Genomic DNA, 24,659 nt, shown 5'->3' on the forward strand with positions numbered 1-24,659 from the left:
CTAATGTTGGCTTGGAAAATTTTGGCCAACAAAAATGTATTTGGTCTTATTTTGAGTGTAGATAAATACATTCAATATTTAATAAAACCCTCAAATTTAATTTTCAGTCCAGTGCCATGTTTTCTTTTTGGGGAATCATGGTTGTTTGCAGTCACCATCTGTTTCTGCTGTACAGTAGGTCTGCAAGCTTGTTAGCACGCTCTATTCACAAGTGGGGAAAGGCATTGGAATAACCCTGAATAATAATTTTAGTCAGATATCTCACTTGTAAATTGCGGAATTGCCCCGGGGTCGTGTAGTAGCAGCTGGCAATTCTTTCTTTTGAGAGTTTTTTTTTGCATTTTTTCCCTCGCTGTCAGCAGCCTTTGAATACACAGAGGTCCTGCTCTGTTTGCCTCCATCCCTCAGCAACTGCTGACACTGTGCCCTTGACATCGTAGTGGAATTCACACTGACAACGTATCAATGATAGGGTAGCTAAAAGTCTGCAGCTTTGAAGAGGGAAATCTAAATAGCTGATAGTTGAAAGACAGCCAGGGTATTTGTTTAATTATGATCACTCACCTATTTTTAAAACCGAGTGTGCCATGTCACATTTACATCTTAATATGGTTTAATTTAGATATTTTTTTAAGATTAGACATTCAGTCTTTTAATCAGTCATGTAATCAAACTAATAATTTCTACAGTGCGTCCAGATATAAACAAAGGGATTGTCTGTCATGAGAGATTGATTAGTGGACACTACTGTATCTACACTATCTGTTTTTCATTTATTATTCATAATGCAGAAATTATTCATGAATGGGAGGTTTCTTCGCACAATTCGTGTTCTTTTTTCATTCTTTTTTTTTTTTATTCAAGGTGTACTCATCAGGTAAACATGCCCTTTTCAGACTCCATGCAGATGAGAGGTTAAACGTCTTTCAAGGAACGGAAACAAGTCAAGTTACCCACAGCACTTAGAGTTACCATGACCTGGATGACTGAGAACCTCCATCAACACGTGTAGATGTCACTATTAGATCATCGCCCTTTATGATCAAGCTGTATAACTTGCAATGAAATATGCTGATGCAACTGCTTTGTTCTGCAAATTAAATCGTATTCATCAGAAGAGGTGTTCATATCAGCCCAGCCCGTATCACACCGCTGCCTGCAGTCGGGGCAGGTCTGGAGCATCGTACTGACTCCAGACTGTCACTGCTACAGTCAGTCAGCGCTGCTCAAGGCTGCTGACTGCACCACTTCCCTCACTGTCACACCGACATAGTGCTCACAGTAGACAAAGCTAAGAGTGGATATGCGGAAACCACAACAGACAGGGCGTTAAAAATATACAAGACAAGACATTTCCATAAACCTACCGACAGCTGCTAGGACAAGCTTCTTTCTCTGTCATTGGCTTAGGACTCCCCAATAACGTTAGAAGCTGACGTTGCACAGCCGAGTCCGAGGTCTGAGGGCCTCGGTGGTGAAATTTATCCTTTAAAAGACTATCATCCTAATAAGTGAGGTAAGATGATTCTCCATTAGTTAATGTACTTGCATTGAATGTTTATGCCGCAGAAACAGACCAGACAACACATGAGAGTATTGTTGTCTGATAAGTTAGCCTAGCCTAGCTGGCTAGTAGCATGCTAAGAGTCGCTCTTAAAGCAATGGGGACAGTGAATAGCCACTAGCCACTGCTAGTTAGCAATTATCTACGCCTCGGTAGCGTTAGCTGTATAATACGATATTTGTCGTGCTTCAAAATCACAGGTGTCAAACATTTCGGAGTGCCACTCATGACTTGGAGTGATATTTGACTTGGGGGAAGCACTCTCCTTGTCAGCTCAACCTGCGCGATGTGTAATTGCAGTTTTAGTTAGCTAACTAGCATTAGCACCACTGGCAGCGTTAGTTTTTCGCGATAACCAGCTTTTATCTTGTTTTGCTTGCAACGTTATAGTGATAATAGCAACATTTATTTGATTTCATAGAAGCCAGTTGATCTAAACTCGAGACATATTAACAGCAAACACATTGTTTGTGAGCGCGTTAGAGAAACTATGAATGAATGTACTGCTACTATGTGACTACCGTTAACTCCATCAGCTTTACGTAGCTTTGAATAGTTTTGTAGTTTTTCCTATAGTGTTTGCTAAACCCTTAAAGCACAGGATGTATTGACTACAAGCCTGTCCACTTTATTTGCTTCACGTGGCTTCAGATTCTGCACTACACATGATCTGTTTTGCCCGTTCCCTCAAGGTGTGTTGGCGGAGAGATGGCAGACAGTGCAGGGCTACAGTTTGTCAGCCCCTATGCCTTTGAAGCCATGCAGAAGGTGGATGTGGTGCGCCTGGCTGCCCTGAGTGACCCAGAGTTGAGACTGCTGCTGCCCTGCCTGGTGAGGATGGCTCTGTGTGCTCCAGCTGATCAGAGCCAGTCCTGGGCTCAGGACAAGAAGCTTATCCTCCGCCTGCTCTCTGGTGTAGAGGCTGTCAACTCCATTGTAGCGCTCCTGTCTGTGGACTTTCATGCCTTGGAACAGGATGCACGGAAGGAGCAGCAGCTTAGGTATAGATGACTTACACATGGTGATATGATTGTCACAGCCTGGTAACCAAGTTCATTTTGCAGTATACACAATGTGCCATCTCTTCTGTCAGGCATAAGGCAGGTGGCTCTAATGGAGAAAGCATCCTGGTGTCACAGCTGCAGCATGGCCTGACCCTCGAGTTTGAACACAGTGATCCCCTCAGGAGGCTCCGACTGACTCTCAGTGAACTGTTAGCCATCATGAATAAGGTACCCACATAATTCAGTAAATCAAAGGATCCTGAAAACGTGAATTAACTTGGCTCAAATGGTACATGCAAGTATTATTCTAGTAACAACAGATTGCCACCGTGACATGAAAAGACAGAATATGCAAGTTGAATAAAATGCATAGTTTCAATGTATAAAGGTTGTTAATAATCGAATTTATAGGTGGTGGATAGTGTGCTATTCAAACCCACCCAGATAACTGATAGTGATAAAACCCTGCAGAAATCCAGCTGATTTTAGTTGACTTGTTGGCAGCTGTCTTTTGTATAATAGAGAGATGAAGAAGATAGATCTTTTGTGCTTGAATATGGAGAGAGAAAGAGTTGTCCAGAGATAAAAAAGAAAACAATTAAAGCATTAATAACCATTTTAGTAGTATTAAAGTATTGTTAGAATAAAATCATCTTTCTTGTGTAAATGGTTCTCTGGTGTAAGAAACAAGATTGCACAGTAGCTTTACTTTTTTGGCAAAAGTTAACTTGGCATCAGAAAGGATTCCCAAAAGTTTCTCTCACATTGACTGACAAATTACATATTTCTCTGAATTGCAACATCCTTCAGTACTTTCTTCTTCACATAATGGTCTGCCTTGAATGATTGATCTGTACAGCCTGTTTCTCTTGATGTTTCTCAGGTGGTAGACTCAAATGGAGAATTCTTCTTAAAGTCCTCTGAACTCTTTGAAAGCCCTGTTTACTTGGAAGAGGTGGCTGATGTCCTCTGCATTTTACAAGCAGGTACGCAACTCCTTTCATGTTCCTAATGGTTTGCCTAGAGGAGCGGTGGAAGTGGGGTGGTGTTGAATACAAAGGCTTCTGTACACAAGTGTGCTCTTTGAAAGAATGACAATTGTGTTATCAGGATAGGGCTGGGTGATAGGTCTTTAAAATAATATTGCAGTATTTTTAGGCCGCATCGCGATACACAGTAGGTATTTCAGTATTTTGAAATCACCTCAAAAGCACTTTATAGATGTTGGTACACAATATTTTTGACCATATACCTCAGTATTAATATTGCAAAAAATATTATAGGATCTTTGATTTGGATTTTCTTTGAGGTACCATTGTCTTGGGATAGTCTAATGTTTTAAAGGACTTTAAATGCAAGAGAGTTTTTTAGAGAGAGCAAGGGATAGTTGGGGGTGGGTGAGGGGTTACATTAAGTGTGTTTTTTCTTTATATTGTATTAAAATATGTACTTTAATTTGTCAAACTGCATATCTGACTATGCTTAAAATCAATAAAGAAATTGTGAAAAAAAATATATGTATTATTATAGTATATTATAGGGATAACTATTTGTACTTGACAAAACAAAACTTTAACAAATGATTAACACAATGAAATATAAATAATCATCAGTAGTGTTGATGTATTGAATAAACATTAGAACAAGTAGAACACTCTGGTAAGTTCAGTAAGTTACATCACTTTACTGTAATGCAGCCTTTAAAATCAGGAAAAGACGGCACATATGCCAGTTCATGATATAAAGATATCCAAAATCTAAGATGATATATAGTCCCCTATCATGATAATGATATAATACTGATATATTATGGAATACATTTTTTTTTCTCATTACAGGAATGCAGTCTGAGAAAGAGCATCATGTGTTTTTGGATAAAGAATATATACACTAAACTGCACCAAAAGCTTTTGAACAAAAGCTTAATTTATTCTCATGCACATTGGAGTTATAGATACCTGCTCTGTGAGGAAATAAAAAAAAAGAACTCTTTGGCAAACAAAGATGATTTTAAAAATGCTATAATTTGCTCTATATAAATGAATAAAAAAAAAAGATTGATTAATTAAATCGAAATACCTGAAAAGAAAGATATAGTCAGTACAGCACTCTATCAAATTGGTATTTTAAAATAAGCAATTCCAGGACCCCATTGGTTAAATTGCAACAAAATGGACAGCTTGATAATAATGAGAGCCAAATTATATGTGCACATGTATGTGTTATGTGTTCTTTTTCACAGAGTTGCCTTCCCTGCTGCCCATCATAGATGTGGCAGAGGCTTTGCTTCATGTCCGCAATGGAGACTGGTTTTTGTGTCTGTTGGTTGCCAACGTCCCTGACAGCTTCAGTGAAGGTAATTCATCGCATTACACTACACATGGTGTCAGCTGAAAATATGACACAGTGGCTGGTTAATTGCCAGTAGTAGCCTTGTATAGTTAGTGAGTGTACCTGCTGTGGCAGAAAGAGGGTGTACTTAACATTACCGTAGAAGCTTTTTGTGACAACAGCATTGTATTTGAAGGTAGTTTGGTATTAGGTTGCCATCACGTGTTCTTTCTGAGTTCAGGTGTTTTCACTAATTCTAGCCATGCCACTGGCCCAAGGCAGTATTTGTCTTTGATTGATGAACATCATTGTCTCGCTCTGGCTCACAGAGTGTGCTGTGTGTGCTTCAACAGGTGCATTATAAGAAAATCCCTACTGTCTCCAGTGCCTCCTTATCACACAGAGGGTCAGGGATAAGTCAGTAACTTTAGTGTGTGTTACATGGCAGTCAACATCAAGGAGTCAGTATGGCTCTGTTACAGGAAAATTCATTGTTTCATTGAATTGAAAGTGAAATTAATTGATCTAAGGATGATGTGTGGGAAATGACCCTGTCTGGAAGCATCAAGGTCTGTCATGTTAAACAGAAGCTGGTCACCAGTCCTAACTCCACTGGAGATTGTTCAGGGTTATGAAATGATCTAGAAGTGACACCGAAGGGAGAGAATATCATTTCAGACCATGTCATAATATCAGCCAACCATAAACAGTTTGCCTTTTAAACTGTCAGCTGTGGATAAATACAAGAGAAATGAGATAAGGCTGTTTTCTGATGGCTATTAAATCTTATTTACAGGCAAATAAATGAGTCATGATTCTGCAGTTTATGGAGCAATATGAGTTGGCCATGATATTGGAGAAATGATGCAAACAGTTTTATTGTATGTCAGTGACATAAGGAAAACCAAGAGACTTAAGTCAAGGATTGCATTGTTGAACTAACATACACCAGTAAAATGTGTTATTTTTTATTAGTATTTCCCTTACTTGGTGGGAAAATCAAATTTAGTGAGCATATTCCTAATAGGCAGTAAATCGACTGATCAAGGCATCCGATTTAAGGAAATTTGTTATATTTGAAATTTGAATATGTTGGTTTTTTTTTTTAAGTGTGTTTTATACAGCTTGTTTGCTTACATATGCTTTCATCCCTTGCAGTTTGTAGAGGTCTGATCAAGAATGGAGAGCGTCAGGATGAGGAGAGTGTGGGTGGTCGACGCAGGACTGAAGCCCTCAGGCAGCTATGTCAGATGAACCCCTCACAGGCCCTCAACATCAGAGCTATGGTGGTAAGTCACTATTAAAATAATGACAGGACTCCAAACAAACAACAGAATCCCAAAGTTGATCTTTTTCAAGTATGAGAATCCATCACAGCTGCTATATTCTGCTGAAGATGCATTTATGCTGAATTATTCTGTTTTTTGCAAATTAATTTTGGATGTGTAAACTAATTTTAATACTTTATCTCATCAGTTTGTGTGACATGCTTTCATGTCAAAATGATTGGTACAGGATGTTTCTTAGCCAATAATTGCCAATGCTGAAATGTGGTTGCATGTTTTGAATTTTTAAATGCCAAACCCAACAGCTTTGAAACAACTATAGGCCATGTTTTTATAATAACAATCTGTCAAATGACATTACGCAAAAATGCAAAATATTCTCTGGTTCTGCTTCTAAATTGTGAGGATTTGCTATTTTCTTTCTTTGTCCTTTGTGATAGTTCATTGAATATATTTCCTTTTGAGCTATTATTAGTACAATTTAAGACTTCCCGTTGGACTTAAGGAAATTAAGAGGGGCATTTGTCACAATTTTCTGACATTTTATAGACCAAACAGCTAATCGATTATTCAAGAAATTAAAGATTGAAACAGCCATTTTTTCTTAATTCCTGATTAAATAGGCTAGTGAGAGGCTATGTTTTTTCGGTATCATTTCATTCTCTAGTTATTTCACACAAACACTTCATAAAGGTTAGAAATCCAGAAGATCTCTGTCTAACTGATTTATGTTGTGATACACTTGGTGATACTATTGAAGGGAGAAATTCAAAGAAGGTTACAGCACAAGGTCAGTTATCGACCGAGTCCCCGGGAGGTACTAGAAATTCATAACCTTGCTGAAGGATGCATCAGCAGGACTCATACTCATACCAAAACTGTTCTGAGATCAGTCAAAAGAGCATATAACATGCAGGCACAAATGACAAATAGTAGAGCTGAAATGATGAGATGATTAACAGAAATAAGAAATAATTTTTGATACGATATAATTGAATGTGTTTAATGTGTGTATTGCCAGGTGGAGGAGTGCCACCTCCCTGGTCTGGGTGTGGCTCTGACTTTGGATTATAAACCAGACACTGCAGATGAGGCAGTCAGTCCCCTCGTCTCTTATGTCAGTGGGCTACTGCTGGGTACCAATAGCAAAGTCCGCACCTGGTTCAGCATGTTCATTCGCAATGGACAGCAGGTGAGAAGCCTTATTCTGGATTTCATTTAATGCTTTTTAGTTTGCTACACAGTGGCAAAATTTAAGTGTGTGAGGTGACAAGACCAGATGTGTTGTAGTTATGGTGTACTCATGGCACACAATGCAAGAGTTTCACCATGTTGGTCTACTGGGTGAAATGGCACTAGGTTAAGTTGAACTAGGTATTGCTTACATTAATTATTATTGTCTTTAATTAGATATTCATGATAAGATGTCAAAAAGTTAACTATCTAACCGTACCCAACCCAAATCCAAACTTAATTATTATGTCTTAACCTTCAGTTATTTGAAGTAGTGAGTTTTTTTTTTATTAATCAATTGTTTATTGTTGTTCATTTATCATCCTGATATGCCAAACATTCACAAGTTGGAGCACGTATGTAGACACTTGGATGGAAGTGCAGCAGTGGACTCATGCCTTTGCCTTGCTCTGTCTTTGTATTGCTAGCGTAAGAGAGAAAGCAGCTCGGTGCTGTGGCAGATGCGCAGACAGCTGCTGCTGGAACTGGTCGCCATTTTGCCGCGCTCACGCAGCACCCATGTGCCCAATGACGGTGATATGGAAGAGGGGGGAGGCTCAGGGTACTCTGGCCTCAGAGAGGAGTATGTGGTGAAGGCCAGTGCTCTGCTTCGACTGTACTGTGCCCTCATGGGCATCGCAGGCCTCAGGTAAGTCAAAGAGGCAGCAACCTCCCTAATTTGATACTTGATGGATATGGATTCTGATGTGTATGTGGTTGTTATTATTTATGTTAGTTAAGTGTTTGGCCTCAGAATGTGTTTGATACAAGTGTATATTTTACAAATGTTCCACAGTGTGTGAATTTGTTTAAAATATTGTACATTTTAAAAGCTAATGTATTAAAGCAAAATATCATCCTTCTACACCTTCTACAGGCCTACAGATGAAGAGGCAGAGCAGCTCTTGCAGTTGATGACCAGCAGGCCCCCTGCCACTCCTGCTGGTGTTCGCTTTGTCTCACTGTCCTTCTGCAAGCTGCTTGCCTTCCCTACATTGGTTAGGTACAGAAAGCTTGTCTTATTACCTCCTACTTTTAGAAGTCTTTGTTTTATTTACTAAGCACAAATATTTTGGGATCACAAACCCTGTTCAGCTAATAGGGGTCTTGAGTGTTGATTTTCTGCCAGCGCATGCTGCCTGCCAGAAGTCTGCTTTGCATCTCTTGGCATTTAATATTGTCCTTTGTCATACATAGTGTAAGCATTATCCTCTGTGTGTGCCTGTGTCCAGCACTCCAGAACAGGAACAGCTGATGGTCATGTGGCTCAGCTGGATGATCAAAGAGGAGGAATACTTTGAAAGGTAAGGAGAATCTCTTTGACAAATTCAAATTTGTTTTTTGAATAAACTTTGGTACTTAGTTTGCATGTCCAAAATTGTAAATTACAAAAAAGGTTGTTTTTTTGCAGTTAAGTTCATCCAATGTTGCTTGAATGACACAAGCTGAACTTTTTACTATGTGATTTGAAATATTTGTAACTACTACTTTTTACGATTTGAAAATATTGATGATGATGTCATTATTATCACAATATAGTTATGTGTACGTTTCTCCCACTTCTAATTTTGACATAGTCTTGACTGAACCATGTGACTTTATGTAGTGGTCACAAAAGCAGTAACTGTCTTAAAGTTACTGGAAGTATTTACAGTCTTAACTTGAGAAGATGTTTTAATCATTAAACACCACTGAGTGATAGTGTAAACTAGTAATATAAAAGAAAATCAATGCTCACATCTCTTATTATCCCTTATTAACACTTATTGGAACTTTGTAATTAATGAGGCAGAAGGGTAGAAACATTTATATAGAATAGTGAAAATGGAATTGAAATAAATTACATTAAATAATTAAATTTGATAATATTATTTCTCTGAATTCATACTCAAATGTGTGTTTGCTTTGTAATAACTGTTCTTTGTTGCAGTCGAAAGTAATAAACTCAGTAGGTTTGGTTATTTAGTTTTAATGTTAAAATTAAGTTTGTATGCATTGTCTTGATGATTGTGTGTTTGTGACTGTAGTTCATAAAGTGTAAATCATCAGTCTCAAAGTGACTATAGGGGTGACTAAAGGGACACATGTTGATGAAGAAGGTGTGTGTGAGCGCATGGATGTGTGTGGGTTTATGCAAATAGCTTAACAAGTTTATTAAGATATCTGTCCTGTAAGATGCAGGATTAAGGACAAGTCCATGTGTCTTTTCTCACTTGCCTTGCATTCGTATGTGTGTCCTCCTCCTTCTAGTGCTGCAGGCGTATCTGCTTCTTTTGGAGAGATGCTATTACTGGTTGCCATGTATTTCCATAGCAACCAGCTCAGCTCCATTATTGAGTTGGTGTGCTCTACTTTGGGGATGAAGGTAAGGTGGTAGGTGGGAAGGAGACAGTGATCAATACATTAGTCTGGCTGACCAGCTACTGGCCCCACTCCTCCACTACAGCCGGGGCACATATAAAGACTATATCACTGATGAAACACTTGCAGCATACACATATCTACTAAGACACTCTATACCCAGTGGCCAATTTGCTGTTTTATCACTTATTAAGTGCACTATTGTATCCTGCCTGTGTGCTAAGTAGTTTTCCTGTCTCAGTGTATTTTCCACTAAGATGTGTAATGTAATTGGATTTAGAGCCTGTTTGTTTCCAGCCCTAGGGCAATCCTCTCAAGTCAGAGTTCTGCCATGTAGAATTTTCTTATGAAATATGAAAAGAGGGAATTACAGAATACCAGCACTGTTGCCTGCAGGTTGTTTTTCACTCACAGTATACCTTCCATTGTTGACATGCTTTATCTGTTTTGTTTTTTGTGCCAATGTTCAATTTTGTACAGATTGCCATCAAGCCCAGCTCTCTAAGCAAAATGAAGACTATCTTCACACAGGAGATCTTCACAGAACAGGTGCATACATTACAGTCCTTCTTGCACATTGTCGACATGTAAATTCCAGTGTTCAGTGATTTGTAGGGTTTTTAGGCTTTTTTTTTCTCATCAGCGCTCATTTATTTTTCCCATCAAAAGATGCTGTAAAATTGGGAACGTTGTTTTGAATAATGTATTTAATAATTGATAAAAAATGTATTAAAGCAACTATGAGGAACTTTTCAGTGTTTATGAAACACTCTTGTGATTCCTCTGATGATTATAAATGCAGGGCTTGAAGTTCTCCAGCTTGGTGCTGGATTTCCGACCAACTAGTGTTTGCCAATCAGAGCCAGAGTAGGGCAGGTCTTGCCAAGAAATGTGAGTTGATGTTTTAACCCTTCAACTCGACTCAAAGCAAAGTTAATTAAACCTGGCTAAGATAAAGCCTTACTTGGGAGAGGAGTTAAAAACAAATGGTGCTGGGCATGGATAGAGGAAAATGTTGGAGATGGGAAGCTGTTCAACACTTGCCACAAATGGAGGTAGCTGGGTGCTTGCTTCTGCAGCATGTATTCAAAGAAGCTACTGTAGCAGGAAGAAAGTGCTCGCTTGCCATGAATTAGATGCCAGTCACAAAGCTTCGGTCTGTGCACTGTCATACAAGTACACTACCAGAACCGATGGCTACAGCTGCCAATGCGCTTTCAGTGACCGTGTTTGCATGTTCATGGCAGGAGGAAGCACTTCAAAGTTGTCAAATTGTCACTCTTAAGTTATGGCAGCATTGTGAACAGCTGCCATGTACTTACTTCTATAGAGAAGACATTATACTGTGCAATTCTTCGGCTTGAGACACATTGCTGTTGTGTCACTTTATGTATATCATCATATGGCCCACTAACATCTGTGTATGTGCTTGATGTATGAAGCCTGTGAGTCATGTTTGCCAACACGTACCTATTTTGCTAATGGCAATCTGCAATCAAGAAGCCTCACATTTTTTTGAGTAGAATAACAAATAGGAGCCCTTGGTGAAGGAACCAGAAAATAAGAAATCACATTCAGCCAAAGTTGTGCACGTTCACACTATAAAGTGACATTAAACAATACAGTATATGTAGGAGTTGTTTGTCTATTTTCCAGTGGAGTTGTTTAGATAACTTGTTTATTCTTTTCTTGGGTGTAGGTGGTTACAGCCCATGCTGTGAGGGTTGCAGTGACCAACAACCTAAGTGCTAACATCACAGGATTCCTCCCCATTCACTGTATCTACCAGCTGCTTCGGAGCCGAGCCTTCACCAAGCACAAAGTGTCCATCAAGGTAGGAGATGTGCACTATATGGCTCAAAATGATGATTAGCTCCAAAGTCTGTAAAAGGGAAAGAAAAAAAAAAGTATTTTGCTCTCTGGTGCTGTGTACCTCTACCAGGATTGGATCTATCGCCAACTTTGTGAGACGACCACCCCCATCCACACTCAACTGATTCCCCTAATTGATGCCTACATTAACTCCATCCTCACTCCAGCATCCAAGGCCAACCCAGAGGCCACCAACCAGCCCATCACTGAGCAGGAGATTCTCAACGTCTTTCAGAGCTCTGCAGGGGTGAGTCAGCCAAAGGGTTTTTAGCTGACTACCGAAACCTAAACCTGCTTCATAAACAGTTGATGTTTTTTTCTGATGTGTTCATCATTTTACATATTCTTCTCTGACGATATCTTTATCAGTATGTATGAGTATTTGAAATCACCATTTGTCTCTTATGTTGCCAGAATTGAGTTACTTACTCGGTCCCTTTCAATGGCACTTCACAGAATGTTGCCTTTATTATCACAACTTTTCTTTCAGTCTCTCTTGAAACCCCTGATTTAGTTACATTATTAATGTTATAGCAGTGTTAATTATTGGAATCAGTACCAGTTTATTGTACTATACATTGTACTTTTTTCATATATTCTTGTTTCTGATCTTAAGATGAAATACGTCTTTGTTGCTATTGGATTCAGGAGGAATGATTTAAATTTGACGGCATCACTATAATACATTATGAGAAAAGAGCCTTTTAAACATTGAAATCAAGTTAAAGACATAATTGTAGCTGTCTTTGTCCCTAAAAACCCATTTGTATTTAGTATTTAGCAAAATTTTTGCTGCAAACACAAAATATGTGACATTAAGACATGGACATTGAAGTCAGTGTAAATTGTAGTGATTTAACTGAAATTACAAGCACTTAATTAGCATTCTTTACCATTATTCAGTATCTGTCTCTATTTAATGATAATGCAGAGCCCTATTGTGCTGCCTCTCCCTAACATATAACTGTTGTTTTGCTTCTCTTTTATGTGATTGTTAGCAAGGGGAAGGCAGTCGAGGAGGACGACAGCGCTACTCCATCACCACCCAACTCCTTATCCTCTATTACATCCTGTCTTATGAGGAGAACCTGTTGGCAAGCACCAAACAACTGGGTATGTACCTGAAAATAATAACTGCATCTCATATAACACTGCTCTTTGCTAGGCTTCCCACTGTGCTGTTGGCTCACTTCCCTTTCTATTTCTTATTTTCTCTTCTTCTGCCTGTCTAAAATGTGTCCGTTGTCATCGCCTCCACTGAAGGAGACATTGTATTTGAGATGGAGGGAATTTGTCAGGCAGTGAAAGGAGAAAGGCAGCTTTTGTCCTCTGTGAAGTTGTTGGAGATGCTCTCACCCTGGATGTGCAGTCATTCATCCTTTTCTCTCACGGCACTGAATGTTGGCCGCTTCATAGAGAATAAATGGAGGTCTGACAAAGAGCCAAGTACAATGGCTGCGGGAGCTGAGCTAACTAGGACAGCTGTAGGTTAGATTGAGCATTAGCAGTTAGCCTAGTCAGTGTTTATTCTCTCCCATGACGAGCTCTGCTCTTGCCCTTCATTAGGCCAGATTTATGTGAGAGTTTATGCCCATCTCTTTAATTGCTGTGTTTACCCAAGTGCTCCTGCAGCCTTCAAGGAAGGAGTAATGAAGCCCATCAGCAGTGGTAATGAACCCACGTCAATGAAAAATCACCTCCGCTCCTCTAACGTGCCGGCACAGTGGCTCTGGTGTCCTTACACTGCCAAATAAAACACTTGTCCTTTTCTTTCTTTATGTGCTCACCTTCTCTGTTTCCTGTCTCATAGTTTCTTTGCCTCACTCTACCTTTTCTCTCTCTGTTTTTTTCAAGCCCTGATGCAGAGGAAGCCAAAGTCCTACTCAGCAGCCTTGATGGACCAGATCCCCATTAAGTACTTGGTTACTCAGGCTCAGGGACTGCAACAGGAGCTAGGCGGTGAGACATGGACTTCTACTCTGCCAGAAAAGATTCTGATCTGTTTGTTTGGGAAAAAAGAAGACAAACACAAACAAAAAGGAAATTTAAAAAACATATAGTATATCAAATTGTATATAGTTGGATGGGAGCGTACAAAGGAACAGAGGTTCAGGAAAGGAAGTAAATTGATCATGATTAATTACTGAGTTGTGGAGAAGAGGTAGGATAAAATAAGTGTATACTTCTCCCTACTCCTTTTCGGGCATGTCAATACTTTTTAAAGGTCCCATATTATGAAAAACATGTTTTCTCTGGTCTCTACATATATATACTTGTCCTCCCTGAGCCTACCAACTCCCTGAATGAGGAAAGCAAGTCCTGCATCGTCTCTGCAGACCATCCACTGGTAAAACAGAGCTCCTACAGGCTGTTCAGTTTCAGCTCCTGTCATTACATAACAACAGGAGAGATTTTCATAAGCTGGCCTCCTCTGTGCGAAAACACTTCCCCCCTTCTCCCCAGAGATATCCGAGAGGGGGGTGTTTATCCCTGAGGTGAAGTTCGGTGTGTCCAGCGTAAGATAGCAGTGTGTTGCAATGTCGTTGCTCAGAGCTAGACACGCAATTTGCTCTGTTGTTGGTTGTAAAAATCAACATAAGTGCCAATATTCTGTCCCAGCTACAGAAGAACAGAAGAGACAGTCGTTGCGTTTCATTTTTAACGACAACGTGCCGGCTATGGTTCGTGTAAGTTAGTTTGTGTGTGCTTATCACTTCACATCTGACTGCTTCAGTAACGAAAAAAGGATCAGTCCCAACCATACGGGACCCAGCAACTGCACCCGAGCCACAGGTAAGTGTTGCCACGTTTTGATAGTATTTACAGCTGCCGAAGAACTATAAGTTACCTTTACAGTTAGCAGGAGCTAGCATTAGCTACATGGTAGTAACTGTAACAACACATATGAACAAACTAAGTAACATATTCAGACACACTAACCATTCTGAAACGTCCTGCTGCAGCCGCAGAGTCTGTACTTCTTCAGGAGCCTCTCCTTCTGGGCCCGATTCCAGGTCAAACTGGTATGGTTTAATGACAGCATCTCAACGAGCCATAGCAATACATCCACCGTAAACATTAGCATGCTACCGCTAGCATATCCTCTCCCTGAGATGGACGTGTAGCAGGCAAGGCAAGCGTTGACAGACGGAGCTCAATAGCCTCTAAAGGTACTGGCACAGAAACGGCCTGCTTTCAGTAGAGTTCACTTGAGCGACTTTTTGACAGCTGAAATTTAGGACCACGGATGGGTTTGGGGCAATGCATTTTGAATACAGAGCTTTTGGACCTCTGACAGCTGTGTGAAATTGATGAAAAACAGTATAATATGGGACCTGTAATGAAATAAACATTGTAACATTTCATTTTATTATGCTCAAACTAATTGTCAAACTAATTCAACTTTTTTTGTTTTGACATGTCGATAATAAAGTTGCATTCATTCCTTCCTTCAAAAAAGCTAAAAAAGACAAATGTCTCATAGTTAATAACCTTACAAATAATCAATGCTCTTTCCCTGTACTCAGGTCTGCACTCTGCCCTGCTGAGGCTGCTGGCCACCAACTACCCCCACCTGTGCCTAGTTGAGGACTGGGTGTGTGAGGAGGAGGTGACTGGTACCCTGCCCCTTTTGAGGAGGATGATGCTCCCCAGCAACACCTGCAGATACACCCAGAGTCAGCTCCACCAGGGTGAGGAAGGCAGGAATATGAAATGAACTATATAAGGTTGAGATGGAAGGTTTAGGCTGGTTGTTCTGAATGTAGACATCCCATGTCTTGCTGCTAAAATTACTAGATTTTTTTTTCTTCAAATGTGAGACATATTACTAAAGTCCTTTTAACAAGTTCCACATTTTCCCCTTAAGGTGAATGTAAACAAAATGACAGTACATAGGTTGATTAAATAGAATTAAAGGTTAAACTGACAATGATTAGATTAAAGAGCAAAATGTAAAACAAAAGTACACTCAGAAAGATCTCAATAGGGAATAAAACAGTAAAAGTGATGCTGATGTAGTAGGATCCATGGTTGTGTAGATGAGCAAGTAGTGTTACCAGTCTTGAGTGGTACAGTGAAACAAGCCTAATATTGTATAATACATTTACAGGTGGAAGCCGTTATCCGGCTGAAATCTTATATCAATGGTTAATCCTCCAGGGTTTAGCGGATTATGCTGTAATTGGCTTTTCTTTGGGAGGGATCCCTGACAAAATACAAAGTGTTACAGATAATCAGTTTCACACACCATTGTGCAGGTTAATGTACAGTAATATATACATTGACAAATTGATATTTCATGTATTTATGCAAATGGGTAAACCTATGTTGTTTTGAGGCATCCAGGGATTGTTTTTATGAACCCTTTGCATCACAACCTTCTATAGGAAAATGATGACAGGCAAGACAGTGTATGGATTAATTCTGCTAAGGAAAGCATAGTAAGGATGGAAAAATGGCTCCTCTGCCTCCCAGGGCTTGGTGGTAGGAGGGGAAAAGGGATTTCAGATGAGTTAAAACAACAGACAGCAGTGGTGGTGTAGAACCTGAACTTTCTAGTAAAGCTACAACAATTAATCTATTAGTTGATCTATAGAAAATGTATCGCCAACTAGTTTGATAATCAATTAATAATTTCAATAGTTTTTCTAACTACTATGTTAAATGCTTGCTGGTTCCTGCTTCTTAAATATAACGATGAATGGTGAGAATTTGACAAGATTGACAATTAAAGTAATTGTTAGTTGTAGCCCTTCTTTCAGTAGATGACCTACTCTGTTTGTTTTTCATTCTGTAGTTTTGACACTTAATTTTGATCCCACTTTTTGTGGATTTAGGTTAAAGGATGATATCACTATAGTAGTATCTTCCTACCACTATTAAGTCTAAGCAGATGTGTTTATCTAATGCTCTGTACGTTTCTGGTTCCTATTCATTTTTGTACATGTGTGGCTTAATTCAGTTAGGGAAATAAGACATCTAAACTTCGATGAGTAATCAGCTGTTTGCCCCTCACCCACATCCCAGCCTTCCAGAAGTTACCATCTAGCAGCCCCAGGCTGATGCGGATCCTGGAGCATTTAACACTGCTCTCTCCCGGAGACCTGATCCCTTATGCAGAGGCCCTCACGGCCAGCATGGCTCTCCTGCTGGAGCCTGCCGTGCCTCGCCGAATACTGCAGACCCTCAACAAGCTCTGGATGGGCCTCAACACTGTGATGCCCCGCAGGTACATGCTCTGGACACAGATCTTTTGAACCAAGGATAACATATTTTGCTGTGGCCGCTTTTAGTGAGAATACCACAGAATGTCACATGGAGATAATACATCGTGGTAAATGGAATATTCAGTTCGTTTACATAATGTGAGTTAAAATTGTATATAGAACCAGGTAATTGATGTGCCTAGTGGATATGTTTTTGCCTTAGAGCGTTATTAGTATGCCTTGAGTTAATGACATCACTTTGGTATTGGGTCAGATAAGCATCTTGTCTTCACTAATTAGAATTTGACAGCCTTTGCTCAAATTATTAAGTAAAGAGCAAAAAATAAATAAATAAATAAATAATAAGGCCCAAATGTAGATATGAATTTACAGATTACATGATATTTCCCTTTTGGCTGCTGGTTACATTTATATTTGTGTGTCTTTTCAGTGAAAGGTTAACAGTAGTACTTGACTCGGTGTTATCTCTCCTAAGGCTGTGTAAAGTTGGAGTGAGACCCAGTAAATGGATTAAAGGAAGACCTGTGGAACATGAGATGTTGCCCTTAACCCCAGGCTGCTTGCCCAGTGATTATTTGTTGACTAGATCAGAGGTATTGAGCCAGGCAACTGTGTCAGCCTGCGTGAACTCTCTGGACAGAAGAGGGTGACCCTCACTCTGCCCCAGGGCCCACAGGACCGCAGTTAACAAAGCTCTGAGAAGACATCCTATCGATCCAACAGGGGTCTGTAACAAGAAGCTCAGGGCAGGAAAACTGAGGGGAGGCACCATTAGGGAGATGTAAGGGATTGTACCCCCTCCCTCTTCTCTTCCTTACTCCCTCTCATAGTATTTAATGTTGCAGAGGGCTAGACAAGAGGCTCTGATGAACCTAGGAAGAGGGCAGTGGTGCCAAATTTCACACAGATCAACTGATTGATGCTGGTGCACAAGCTGCAGGAAGACTTGGAGCTCCAAGAGTACCCTGCTCTGTATAGTTCAGCACTGGTCTGATAGGAGAGATTGAGGGTGAACTGCTGCCACAGGCTCATTTGTGATTAAGTCAAATATTTAGGTAAATTAATCGTCTTGTATTGTCTTTTAGAAGCTTCTGAGTATTTGTCTTTTAAAATACAATACATTTGTAACCGCACATCTCCGCTCTATCATGGCCAAGACTGAGAGGGTGATATCCCTTGAATTTTGAAATCTATTTGGAAACAAAATGTGAACAGTTCATGATTAGTTCATTGCTTGTAATTCATCTGGATGAGCAATCTTTTGTCAGGCATTTCCAATTTCACAAAAAACTGCCAAAATGTCTTTTCCTGTGCAAAACACTATCATGCTATCTCAATTTGAAATGAAATGTATTGTAAATGTAAAGGTATTTCTTTAACTTCATAATCCTTTGTTTGATATGAATGAAAGTTAAACTTAATGTGTCTGTTTTGCAGGTTGTGGGTGATGACGGTAAACGCCCTGCAGCCTTCAGCTAAGCTGCTCAGGCAGCAGAGGTACACTCAGAATGACCTCATGGTGGACCCTCTCATTGTTCTGCGTTGTGATCAAAGGGTGTACAGGTAACTGTTACACATGTTCTTAAGTGTCACATTGTGTGTCTGTGTACATAGACCTATTCACACATGTACTGGTTAACATCGTATGGACCCACACAATTGGCTGCATTGATTTTCACACTATACAAGAATGGTGTAAGATGTTTGGGATACCTTAAAAGCAATTGTTAAAACACTGTTACTGCAGTTTGTTGTTTTACTGTTCAGGATCAACAAATAATTTAAGATGTATGCCAATGTACTGTATGTTAACATTAATAATATTGGTAGTCCTCTATCTGAACACAAGAAAGAAGTGTTTCTTAATTTAAAAATATATACTGTAACATTAATGTAGGGCTGCACCTAACTATTTTTTGATTAATCTAGTATATTATTTCTTGGTTAACATAACAATGTATTTACATTATAATCTTCAATTGTCAAAAAACAAATGCAACGAAGTATGTACTGCAGGGCATTATTCCCCAACAAAAAATAGCCCAGTCTTAAATGTTAATCTGTGTAGGGCGGGGACAGCACCTCGACGTTGTCGACGTAATCGACGTCATAAATTCGTCGACATGAATAATTTGCGTCGACTCGTCGTCCCAAACAGGAAGTGGTAGTACCTGCGAAGGCTGAGAATAGCCCCTCTCACACAGAGACGCTGCATTAACGCCGCAGTGGCGGTTCGTCAATTCTCCGCCGTTGGTCATTCACACAGTGCAAAGCACCGCTGGAATAAAGACGAACTACAGAAAGCTGAGCTGCCGCTCCTCAAGAGACATGATGGTACACGTTATGATGATGACGTCGGGATGTTTCCCAGGTGTCCCCCTTGTCAATCTAAACCCGCGGACCGTTTATAATGTGTAGTGATTGAGAACCCGGCCCCCTAAACATCCTGGAAGGTAAAAGAGTTTGCGCTAAATTACATTATTACATAATCGCCATCAGTAAACAGGTCGCTGCGTGACTCTGTCACTTGCGGGGACGGAGGCTGTTTTCTGGGGGAAAGTTCACCGAAGTCTCGGTCCGGAGGGCTGACCATCGCGGTGATTTCTATCAACACAACCACTTGAGTGAGTTAAAGGTTTTTGCTGGTGACGCTGTTTTTTGGGCAGAAATGTGACGGAAGAGTTGGTAGGACAGGAGGGGGGACAGACGCTGCTCCGCCTACAACAGCAGTATTTTTTTTCCTCATATAAGTTACCAACGACAGTGACAATGTTACTTTTGTTTGGTCATGTAACGTTAAATTAATTGTTAGATTAGTCGATGAATCGAAAAAATAATCGCTAGATTAATCGTTTGAAAAATAATCGTTTGGGACAGATCTAAATCTGTGTAATCAGAATATATATTACATTGGGGTGGAGACAAAAAGTAAATAGGATTTATGGTAAATGGACTTGCATTTATATGGCGCCTTTCCAGTCTAATGACCACTCCAAGCACTTTACAATAATTGCCACATTCACCCATTCACACACACATTCATACGCTGTTCCTCAGTTTGCTCTTGTCCCCCACTTTAAAACACAGTAATGATCTGCCTCATCCTGGTTTTTTACTGTTATTTTTAATCCGTCGATGACTGAACAATCACTAGTAGGACCAGCATGCCAGTAGAAGAAAACTTTGTCTTTTGGCAAACTTATCAGCGGGGTTCCCAACATGTCACACACACGGACCATGGAGTGACTCCCACACTGTTGCATTCACCTGCAGTGTTTCACCGCACCGCCAAGATCGTTTTTTAAATTTGGTTTATTTTGGCAGATATCCTCAAACTAACCCTCTTAATTCCTTTTGATTTTTGTGTCCAGAACCTCGGTTTTGTGTATGTGCACCTGACTATCATTGTCAAGTTACAGCAGATGACCTCACCAAAGCAAACAAAATTACAGGTTTAACTGTTTGCTTGTTTATGCCAGATGCCCCCCTTTGATGGACATTGTCCTTCACATGCTGAATGGCTATCTGCTGGCTTCAAAAGCCTACCTACATTCCCACCTGAAGGAGACAGCTGACTTTGATCGGCAGAGCCAGACAGTCTCGAACCTGGGTGTGCCCGGGCAGCCAGATACACCTGAGGTCACCAGGGAGGAGCTGAAGAATGCCCTTCTATCAGCACAAGTATTTAAACATCTAACTGGCGCATTCACACATACACTCTCTCTCTCTTACATACTCTCACTTCATTACAGATGAAGAAATGTCACCTATAAACTTCTATTTAACCCCAGGACAGTGCAGCAGTCCAAATTCTCCTAGAGGTGTGTCTGCCAACCTCTGAAGAGCAGCAGCTTGGGGCCAACACGGAAAGCCTGCTGAGAAGCATTAGAGGCCCCTTGCCAGGGAAATCAAAACAGGGAAGCCTAGGGCCGAGTGCCAGGGGGAGTGTGGAGGACACCGAGCCAGAAGGAGGCCTCCTCAGTGACTTGAGGGAGGTGCAGTGTCTCATCTGTTGTCTGCTGCATCAGATGTTCATCGCTGACCCCAACATTGCCAAGTTGGTCCACTTTCAGGTAACACAATGGGAAAAGATAAAGTGGGCTGTACACTTGATATATGTTGTTTTACTGTGACAATGGGAAAGCAGGAAGCTTTACTGAGTCAGTAACCATAAAAAAGGGAGAGCGTTACAACAGTGCTGAAGACAAGACCAACAGGTTCTTGTGTGTGTTCTTGACCCTTTGTTATTAATCGCCCTCTTTTGAAAACCTACTTCTTCATGAAGTTCCTCCATGATGAGACTTTCTTGTCTCCTGTCAAATAAAGACATTAGAAAGTATTGTTATCACGCAGATATGCTCTCTGTGAGTAACAACAACAATCTTTATTTATAGTTGAGTGGATAGTGCCATATTGCTGAAAAGACCTTCGAGTCAGTTTTTCATGAAGAGCCAAGTCATGTTGACCCCATTAGTCACCACATTCTGCCCATGGCTATAGTGGTAAGTGACTGCAGCACTCCCAGAAGTAGCAGACGGCCATATGGTGGACTTCATCAAACTAGTCCCCCCTCTGTCACACTAATCCATCCTTGTCCACACTGCCAAGCAGAAGCTGCTGTGTGCATTCACAGCTACACATATTTTGTATAAAAAATTACTTTTGTGTTTAAACAAATACTTGATTTGATTGACTGCGAATTCCTTATTTCCCCCTTATCTTTCTTGGTTTTATCACAAGATTTATATTTCCTGTTCTCTCCCCCTTTGCTCCTCTTTCACTGTCAGGGTTACCCTCAAGCTCTGCTGCCTCTAACTGTGGCAGGCATCCCCTCCATCCATATCTGTCTGGACTTCATCCCAGAGCTTCTGGCCCAGCCCCAGTTGGAAAAGCAGGTAAGGCCTCCCAACCTCCGCTTTCCTCTCTTTCCTTTTTCCTGGCTTTAAATCCCAGACTTGCCCTGGTCTTGTGCCACAGCATCTCATACACTGTCTTTTTTTTTTTTAATCAGTTGTGAATGTGTGTGTGTCCACAGATCTTTGCAATCCAGTTGCTGTCATACTTATGTACCCAGTATGCCCTACCTAAGTCTCTCAGTGTGGCCAGGTTGGCCATCAGTGTTATGGGCACCCTCCTCACAGGTCAGTGAATTGTTTCCTTGTCTTGACAACTTGTACATTGATGCCTTTGGTTGTAGTCCTCTTTACTTCCCTACTTCTTTTTATCTACTGGTGTCTCCATCATTGATTTTGCTCTCAACAGACTCATTGTATGCTGTAAATCACAATGCAGTCTGTATGCAGTATATCAGCTATTGTCAAACAGTATGTGTTGATATTTTTTATCCCAATATTTGACTGCCACCATCTGGCCTTTTGCTGTTAGTGCAGCATTCTCTCTCCATTACATAAGGGTATGGTGTGTACCGGTCTCTTGGCCACTGCATTTATTGGTTACACAGCTCTTGTGTGTACTGTAAGTGTGCCTGTGTTTTGTTTTTAAGTGCTGACTCGTGCCAAGCGTTTCTCCTTCTTCATGCCCATCCTGCCATGCCTGGTGGCATTCTGCCAAGCCTTCCCTCCACTGTATGATGATGTGGCAGCTCTGCTCGTACAAGTGGGCCAAGTTTGTGCATCAGATGTTGCCACCAAAGCCAGGGACATTGACCCTCTCATTGCCCGTAAGTATTTTTAGTCACTTGTGTGCCATTATAACAACATATTAAATGGTATGGTCAAGATTTGTATCCTTTGGGTTACACTTTTTATCAATACATGATTTGGAACAATTATCTTTTGTTGTTGAGTGTGACGACCAGTGTAGAAACACTATATGTACTATATATCAATGAGGTTATCAAGAAAGATCCACCTTACACAAATGTTTAAGTACATTTCTCTTACAAAAATATTAGCATAAACATTGTTGTCCCAGAACCCCCTCTCTTTATATTTGATGTCTGCACAGATCAGTAACCTATTTGCACTTACATCGGAAGTCGCTGTCCTGAAAACCTTATTTATATTGTACACTCATATATCAAACAACATTAAAACGTCAAAGGAAGCCATAGACGCACAAAAAAATGTGCAGTCAGAGTAGAGAATGTTAATTGATTGACCTTTTTGATATTAGTTGGCCCCTTCACATAGGATTAGTTGTGGTTCAAAACTGCAAATAACAATGTCCCAATATATATATATTTTTTGTAATCCTCCACTCTTGAGTCATTTAAAAACTGTCTTGATCCAATATTTAGATTTTACTACATAATGTAGCTCCACATTTTACCCAAAGTAGGCCTGCATTAGATATAATGGAGCTATTCCAACTTGGATCAATACTTTTGACAGTTGAATAGATCTGAATTAAGAAAATGCATCCTTCAAAGATTTCCTTTAATCTTGGGAAAGGATATGATCTTTCACCAGATTTCGTCTCTACCAATGGTGCCAGTAGGTTACCATCTGACTGGCAGCAACACAGGCAATCAATTAACCCTTGCCTCTGCAATGTTGGACATGGTTTGTAGTCTTTGGCCTGCTAAATGTGCCAGCTTTCATCCCATATAAAAAAAGCCTTGATTAGCCTTAATTACTGATCTTGCAAAGTGACTTTGGGCAACTCTGATGGTAGGTAATAAGTATATTGCATGTGGATTTTGAAAGGTAACATCCATATATTCAGAACCTCTACTGAAGAAAATGTTGCGTTGTGCATATGTGCCTTGTTTTTTTTTATATGTGAATATGCTTTATGATGATGAATATATGTAGAGATATATACATACCAGTAAATGGCAAACAGATCTGTTGTGTAGAACAGTCAGAAACATAACAATGGAATTGAGACAGATGATTTCGTTGGAGAGATCTATCAATGTTTAAGTAATAGCATGAATAAGACGATTTAGTTTTTTCTTCCTCAGGCCTGCAGTATCTGAAGGAGAAGCCTCAGGGCGTTGTGACTCCAGGAGGAGGTTCATCCAAGCTAACATTACCCCAGAGGACAGCAGAGGAACTGGGTGGAACTGATCCTGATGTCCAGCTCTGCTACTGTGTGGAGGCCACCTTCATGGACATCATCAGCTCCACCCTTCATGGACTATAGAGCAGATATGCGTTTTGAAGAAGGGAATGGACTTTTACCAACAACTCTAAACACTGCCTCTGAAAGACATTCACACTCCTGAGAGGGCTGCTGTCAACACACATCCATTAATCTTGAACAAATGGACTCAGACTGATGTCAACTTCAGGGGCTTTCAGACAATGTAAGGTTGTGGGTTACTCTCGTTCTCTGCACATGATGGGACGTGTGTTGTGTATCCATTCTAGTATCTTCAGTCTGGACTTAAGTCGAGCACTGAAGCATTCATTCTCTACCAGACTCATTTTTGACACCTGATTTGAAAATGATTTAGAAAATATTTGATGTACTCTGTCAGATTTTGTAGAAAGTCAAACACATTAAACGCTAAATGGGTCCATTTTCTTGACCTCTGAAGGCATATTTTTCCAAGCTGCAAGTGTTGTGATCTTTTTCTCATCAATTGAAAAAAGGAAAATGTTGCCTTGAAATAATATGTAGAGCTTTTTTACTGTATTTGTTTGTAATAAAACAAAGAAAACCTTTCACTGAAGAGGTGTATTTGTGACCAAACATTTTATTTTATAGATTAAATTGAAAAAACTTTATTTGTCCCTGGGGGCAATTGAAGGCAACATGTTAGACAGACACAAACAAGTCAGCATATCAGTGACACACAAAACAAGTCAGA

The 24,659-nt window shown here is 40.2% G+C and overlaps 1 protein-coding gene across 1 annotated transcript; it reads left to right on the forward strand.

Annotated features, from left to right (window-relative positions):
• The first annotated feature begins 1,177 nt into the window (after positions 1-1,177).
• Positions 1,178-24,521, forward strand: ints2 (integrator complex subunit 2). Its single transcript, XM_030438738.1, has 25 exons — positions 1,178-1,516; positions 2,257-2,565; positions 2,658-2,796; positions 3,452-3,554; positions 4,811-4,924; positions 6,058-6,188; positions 7,207-7,377; positions 7,847-8,067; positions 8,296-8,421; positions 8,651-8,722; positions 9,669-9,783; positions 10,260-10,328; positions 11,479-11,613; positions 11,722-11,898; positions 12,650-12,764; positions 13,506-13,610; positions 15,179-15,343; positions 16,680-16,881; positions 18,317-18,442; positions 20,359-20,560; positions 20,671-20,952; positions 21,667-21,774; positions 21,915-22,020; positions 22,383-22,559; positions 23,808-24,521. Exons 2-25 carry the CDS (start codon positions 2,273-2,275, stop codon positions 23,987-23,989), a joined length of 3,636 nt encoding a protein of 1,211 aa, XP_030294598.1. The 5' UTR covers positions 1,178-1,516; positions 2,257-2,272; the 3' UTR covers positions 23,990-24,521.
• The last annotated feature ends 138 nt before the right edge of the window (positions 24,522-24,659 follow it).

This window comes from Sparus aurata, chromosome 13 (assembly GCF_900880675.1).
Source record: "Sparus aurata chromosome 13, fSpaAur1.1, whole genome shotgun sequence".
Classification (NCBI taxonomy): domain Eukaryota; kingdom Metazoa; phylum Chordata; class Actinopteri; order Spariformes; family Sparidae; genus Sparus; species Sparus aurata.

Excerpts from the sequence above, each read along its gene's own strand:
- ints2 (XM_030438738.1), top strand. The coding sequence starts at position 2,273 with ATGGCAGACAGTGCAGGGCTACAGTTTGTCAGCCCCTATGCCTTTGAA. Across the intron at positions 3,555-4,810 it reads CCTCTGCATTTTACAAGCAG|AGTTGCCTTCCCTGCTGCCC; the intron begins GTACGCAACTCC and ends TCTTTTTCACAG. Across the intron at positions 18,443-20,358 it reads TGTGATCAAAGGGTGTACAG|ATGCCCCCCTTTGATGGACA; the intron begins GTAACTGTTACA and ends TGTTTATGCCAG.